Source organism: Mustela putorius, unplaced genomic scaffold (genome assembly GCF_011764305.1).
Source record: "Mustela putorius furo isolate JIRA1106 unplaced genomic scaffold, ASM1176430v1.1 tig00000095_pilon_pilon_pilon, whole genome shotgun sequence".
NCBI classification, from domain to species: Eukaryota; Metazoa; Chordata; class Mammalia; order Carnivora; family Mustelidae; genus Mustela; species Mustela putorius.
The window spans coordinates 34,512,872-34,519,837 of NW_025421280.1; the positions used below are offsets into that span (position 1 = coordinate 34,512,872).

A 6,966-nucleotide genomic window follows, 5' to 3' on the forward strand; every position below is an offset into this window, starting at 1 on the left:
ATGTATCCTGGGCAATTGCAAATTGCTTGCCTCAAAATAGGCACATTTAGCTGGGTGTCTCTACACTTGTTTTGTGTATTCAATACACTCTTCTCTTTTGAGAGGTGTCGCACCTGCCTGGAAGCAGAGAATCTAACAGCTGTCTCAGAGTTCCTTCTCCTGGGCCTCTCAGATGATCCAGAACTGGAGCCCTTTTTCTTTGGGCTGTTCCTGTTCATGTACCTGGTCACTGTGCTTGGGAACCTGTTCATCATCCTGGCCATCAGCTCTGACTCCCAACTCCACAGGCCCATGTACTTCTTCCTCTCCAACCTGTCCTTGGCTGATATTGGTTTCAGCACCACGACAATCCCCAAGATGCTGGTGAACATTCAAACACACAGCAAGTCTATTACCTATGCAGGCTGCCTAACTCAGGTGTCCTTTTTTTTCCTGTTTGCATGTTTGGATGATCTACTCCTGGCTGTGATGGCCTATGACCGGTTTGTGGCCATTTGTCACCCCCTGAACTACTCAGTCATCATGAACCCATGCCTCTGTGGCTTGTTGGTCCTGATGTCATTTTTTGGCAGTCTCTTAGACTCTCAGATTCATTGTTTGATGGTGTCCCAACTCACCTTCTGCACAAATGTGGAAATTCATCATTTCTTTTGTGATGCACCTCAACTCTTCCACCTTGCCTGCTCTGATACCTCCATCAACACCATAATAATTTATTTTATTGGTGCCATCTTTGGTGGTGTTCCACTCTCAGGGATCCTTTTTTCTTATACACGAATTGTTTCCTCCATTATGAGAGTCCCATCCACAGGTGGGAAGTACAAAGCCTTTTCCACCTGTGTCTCTCACCTGTCAGTTGTTATTTTGTTTTATGGAACAGCTCTTGGTGTATACCTCAGTTCAGCTGTCTCCCATTCTCCCAGGCAGGGTGCAGTGACCTCAGTTATGTATGCTTTGGTTGTTCCCATGCTGAATCCCTTCATTTACAGCCTGCGGAACAGGGACGTCAAGAGAGCTTTGCAGAGGCTCCTTAACAGAACAGTCTAGTCTTGGACTTTTTTTGTCTGTTAACTATAAATGATTGCAAAACTAAACATATGGAATTGGCAAACATGCCTCTTTGGTCATATAATTTTGGTAGCTCATGGTTCCCATTCCTCCTGATTTGTCATATCTAAATATTGATTATCTTGGTACTCCTTGGATGGAATTAAGGGAATATTCTGGTACTGGATGGCAAAATCACTGCACAATTGAATCTTATTAACCTGTGGAATCCTCTGTATTTGTAACCAATGACCCAGGTATCCTGTAGAAATTCCAACTATCTTCTATAATATATTCTCTGGAATACTACTCAGCCATCAGAAAATGAAATCTTGCCACTTGCAAATATATGGGTGGAACTAGAGGGTGTTATGGTAAGGGAAATAAGTCAATCAGAGAAAGACAATTATCATATGATATCACTGATATGTGGAATTTAAGAAAAAAAACAGAGGATCATAGAAGAGAGAGAAAAAAATCAAACCAGATGAAAGCAGAGAGGGAGACAAACCAAAAGTGACTCTTAATGATAAGAAACAAACTGAGATTTGGGGTGCCTGGGTGGCTCAGTGGGTTAAATCCTCTGCCTTCGGGATCCTGGGATTGAGCCCCACATCTGGTGCTCTGCTCAACAGTGAGCCTGATTCCGCTTCTCTCTCTGTCTGCTTCTCTGCCTACTTGTGATCTCTGTCAAATAAATAAAATCTTAAAAAAAAGGAAACAAACTGAGGTTTGCTAGATGGAAGGGTTTGGGGTAGAGGGTAACTGGGTGATGGACATTCAGGAGGGTACATGGTGTAACGAGCTCTGAGAATTACAAAAGACTGATAACTCACTGATCTCTATTTCAAAATTAATCATACATTGTATGTTAAATAATTGAATTTAAATAAACAATGAAATATATTCTCACCCATTTTCACTGTCACGTCTATTTCCCTTAAAACTTGGGCTTTGAGCAAATCTATTGATGCAGGTTGTATGAGAGCATGTATGCCACTGGTTCTCAATCTTGGCTTCATGTTTGAAACATCTGATACACTTTAAAAATCCTCAGGTGAGTACCACCAATACCAATTAAGATTTAATTGAACTGGAGAGTAAAAAGAACTTGATCAGTTTTTTTTTTCAAAATTGAAATACCTATTTTTTAAATTAATTAATTTATTTTCAGAAAAACAGTATTCATTATTTTTGCACCACACCCAGTGCTCCATGCAATCCATGCCCTCTATAATACCCACCACCTAGTACCCCAACCTCCCATCCCCCGCCACTTCAAACCCCTCAGATTGTTTTTCAGAGTCCACAGTCTCTCATGATTCACCTCCCCTTCCAATTTACCCCAACTCCCTTCTCCTCTCTAACACCCCTTGTCCTCCATGATATTTGTTATGCTCCACAAATAAGTGAAACCATATGATAATTGACTCTGTCTACTTGACTTGTTTCACTCAGCATAATCTCTTCCAGTCCCGTCCATGTTGCTTAAAAGTCGGGTATTTGCCCTTTCTGATGGAGGCATAATACTCCATAGTGTATATGGACCACATCTTCCTTACCCATTCATCCGTTGAAGGGCATCTTGGTTCTTTCCATAGTTTGGTGACTGTGGCCATTGCTGCTATAAACATTGGGGTACAGATGGCCCTTCTTTTCACGACATCTGTATCTTTGGGGTAAATACCCAGGAGTGCAAAGGCAGGGTCATAGGGAAGTTCTATTTTTAATTTCTTGAGGAATCTCCACACTGTTCTCCAAAGAGGCTGCACCAACTTGCATTCCCACCAACAGTGTAAGAGGGTTCCCCTTTCTCCACATCCGCTCCAACACATGTTGTTTCCTGTTTTGTTAATTTTGGCCATTCTAACTAGTGTAAGGTGATATCTCAATGTGTTTTTAATTTGAATCTCCCTGAGGGCTAGTGATGATGAACATTTTTTCATGTGTCTGCTAGCCATTTGTATGTCTTGATTGGAGAAGTGTCTGTTCATATCTCCTTCCCATTTTTTGATATGTTTGCCTGTTTCATGTGTGTTGAGTTTGAGGAGTTCATTATAGATCCTGGATATCAACCTTTTGTCTGTCCTTTCATTTGCAAATATCTTCTCCCATTCCATGGGATCAGGAACAACACAAGAATGCCCACTTTCACCACTCTTGTTCAACATAGTATTAGAAGTCCTAGCAACAGCAATAAGACAACAAAGAGAAATAAAAGGTATCCAAATTGGCAATGAAGAAGTCAAACTCTCTCTCTTCGCAGATGACATGATTCTTTATATGGGAAACCCAAAAGCCTCCACCCCCAAACTACTAGAACTCATACAACAATTCAGCAACATGGCAGGATACAAAGTCAATGTATAGAAATCAGTGGCTTTCTTATACACTAACAATGAAAATACAGAAAGGGAAATCAGAGAATAGATTACATTTATTATAGCACCAAGAACCATAAGATACCTGGGAATAAACCTAACCAAAGAGGTAAAGGATCTGTACTCGAGGAACTACAGAACACTCATGAAAGAAATTGAAGAAGACACAAAAAGATGGAAGATCATTCCATGCTCTTGGATCGGAAGAATAAACACTGTTAAAATGTCTATGCTGCCTAGAGCAATCTATACTTTTAATGCCATTCCAATCAAAATTCCACCAGTATCCTTCAAAGAGCTGGAGCAAATAATCCTAAAATTTGTATAGAATCAGAAGAGACCCCGAATCGCTAAGAAAATGTTGAAAAACAAAAATAAAAGTGGGGGCATCACCTTACCTGATTTCAAGCTTTACTACAAAGCTGTGATCACCAAGACAGCATGGTACTGTCATAAAAACAGACACATAGACCAGTGGAACAGAGTAGAGAGCCCAGATATGGACCCTCAACTCTATGGTTAATTAATCTTTGACAAAACAGGAAAAAATATACAGTGTAAAAAAGACAGTCTCTTCAATAAATGATGCTGGGAAAACTGGGAAAAATCCATTCAATGGACGAATGGATAAAGAAGATGTGATCCATATACACTATGGAGTATTATGCCTCAATCAGAAAGGATGAATACCCAAATTTTGTAGCAACATGGACAGGACTGGAAGAGATTATGCTGAGTGAAATAAGTCAAGCAGAGAGAGTCAGTTATCATATGGTTTCACTTATTTGTGGAGCATAATAAATAGCATGGAGGACATGGGGAGTTAGAGAGGAGATGGGAGTTGGGGGAAATTGGAAGGGGAGATGAATCATGAGAGACTATGGACTCTGAAAAACAATGTGAGGGGTTTGAAGTGGCAAGGGGGTGGGAGGTTGGGGTACCAGGTGGTGGGTATTATAGAGGGCATGGATTGCATGGAGCACTGGGTGTGGTACAAAAACAATGAATACTGTTATGCTGAAAATAAATAAAAAATAAATTTTAAAAAAACAACAAACAAACAAAAAAGGAGAAGGGCTATCCTCCTCCTTGGAGGTAGAATTGTAAAAATTCCAAAGATTTTTACACCTGCCTAAACACCTGTGACATGTTATAGAAATACACTTTTGCTTAGTGACAGCCTTAGCCAAGATTAGCTTTCTGCCACCAACACCTATCAAAATTCCTTGTAAGCAGTGAGCATTCTCTTTTTGCTGTAATAAACCCTGACTTTTTCTTGGTGGTGGAACACTATTTGGGTTGCTACTAAAATCTGTGTACCCAAATTGCGATTCTTTGATCCCAAATACATACTTCGGCTTCATTATTGCCTCCTGGCAATTTTAGATTGACAAAAAAGACAGCAGTTCAATAGGCAGAAAAAGTATTTGATAATCTTTAATAGCCATTGCTGTAGGTGGTGGTGTGTATGTGGGAAAGAGGGAGGGGATGCAGGCTCTGGAGCTAGAAAAATAAGGATTTATCTTTAATATGATATATCGTGGGACACCTGGGTGGCTTGACCTGCTTTCAGCTCAGGTCATGATGCCAGGGTCCTAGGATCGAGTCCTGCATCAGGCTCCTTGCTCAGCCAGAAACCTGCTTTCTCCCTCTGCCTGCAGCTCCCCCTGCTTGTGTCCCCCCACCCCTGACAAATAAATAAATAAAATCTTTAAAAAATAAAATAAAACAAAATGATAAATCATAATGATTTTTAAATGAGAGAAATGGTCAACTGAACAGGGTACATCAAGAAATGACTAATGAGCATGCAAGGGCTGCTTCAATGAACCATGAGCTTTTTCTAGCATTATGATAATTCAAACAAAGGCAAAGAGAGGGGATTGAAGCTTTGTAAAGTAAAAGACAGATGTATCATTGTTTGTAGATAAGGTTTTGGCGATGGAGAGCCCTCAAACCTCTGAAGGAGCAGCCCCAAGCTCCATCATCAAGCATTTCAACAAATCCCTTCAGGCCACTGATTTCATTTTAGCATAAGATTCACATGGGTGGCTTATTAAATGCAAATGTCTGGGCCTGACCCTGGAGTTTCTGATTTAGTAGATCTGGGATGCAGGTCAAGAATTTATGTGTCTAACAAGCTCCCAGGAGATGCAGACGCTGCTGATCTGGAGACACTTTGAAAGACATGGCTCTCGTTTGTGTCCCTAATGCTCTGGCCTAGTAAAAATTTTTCTCCACTGCTTACATGTCCTCCACCCAACCCCACCATGAGCCTTTACTAGGCTACCAGGACTCTTTCAGATGGCATCAGGGAAATCCCTGGTTTCCCTGGCTCTTTCTCCTACAGTGACTTTCCCCCAGAAATTTCAAGGAGATGATGTAGGCAGGGAATTCACCAGCAGCCATGTCTCTGGGAGGTCCAACATGATCTGCCTTGGAGACACCCAGAGCTTATTCAAAGTTTCCAGGAACTTGCAGGCTGAATTCTCAGAGCACCTCATTAAATAAATTGTTCTACTGAGATAGTACTTTTTAGACAATTAAGATCAAAAGAATAATAGAAATGAAATTTTCTTCCTCTTTTGTTTCCCTGAAAATAGCTATGTAGAGAGGCAAATTTATTTCCTTCATTTATTCCTTCTTTACTAGATACATCCAAACACAGGCAGTCAACAAGAGCATGCTCCTGGAGGTTAAAAAAGCTTTACCTTCCTACAAAGGATATATGGTCCTATAAAAAATAATAAATAATAAAACTAAATAAATAAATAAGCACCATCTTATTGTAAGGGCCAGAGCAGCTTCATCTTGGTTGAACAGCCATTTTGTTGTTTACGCAGTAAAACTCAAACTGACCCTGCCCAACCCCCCCAGGGACTTACTTAAAAGCAGTACAGGAAACCAGTCCCAGGTAACAGAACCCAAATACAAGGGTGGATCAGGCCAAGTAGAAACATCCAATCAGTGGGACACACATACTGTCTCCCTAAATACCAAGGAGTGCGGGCCCCACCTTTTGGGCGCCTTCTGGGCCCCTTTTGGGCGCCAATTCTGACCAAGGTGATAGGACAGTTCAAAAAGCTACTATGGGGTGAATTGTAGTTCAACTGGCCACCTGTGTGTGACCTAGCATGGCTGTGCAGTTTTCTGTGTGTTACAATCTCATTGGCCACCTGTGTGTGCCCAGGCTCACCACATGGCCTTTGCTCTATAAAAGTTAGTCTGTGAGGCAGGGAGGGTTCGCCCTCTCTGTAAGAGGTGGCCCCGAATGGTCAGTTTGATTCTCCATGCTTGGTGCTAAATAAAGCTTTGCTTGACTTTTGCTTTGTATCAGAATCATTCCTTTGATTATGGACCCAACATTATTTTCTTGGGATTAAAAAAAAAAAGATACTACCCTAATTCTTGCCTCCCCTTCTTCATGGGATTTAATTTCAAAGTTAGGAGTTTCTCCCTGATGGATGTGTTAATGTTACAAAGAACCTAGTAGACGGGGTGCCTGAGTGGCTCAGTCCATTGAGAGGCTGCCTTCAGC

General features: G+C 41.1%; 1 protein-coding gene across 1 annotated transcript; it reads left to right on the forward strand.

Annotated features, from left to right (window-relative positions):
- On the forward strand, nt 1-1,047 carry LOC101690913 (olfactory receptor 7D4-like). Its single transcript, XM_004771770.3, has one exon. The coding sequence runs from the start codon at nt 1-3 to the stop codon at nt 1,045-1,047; it is 1,047 nt and encodes a 348-aa protein (XP_004771827.3).
- Nucleotides 1,048-6,966: the final 5,919 nt, after the last annotated feature.

Bases quoted from the DNA above. Each gene is read 5' to 3' on its own strand.
- LOC101690913 (XM_004771770.3), top strand. From the start codon at position 1: ATGTATCCTGGGCAATTGCAAATTGCTTGCCTCAAAATAGGCACATTT.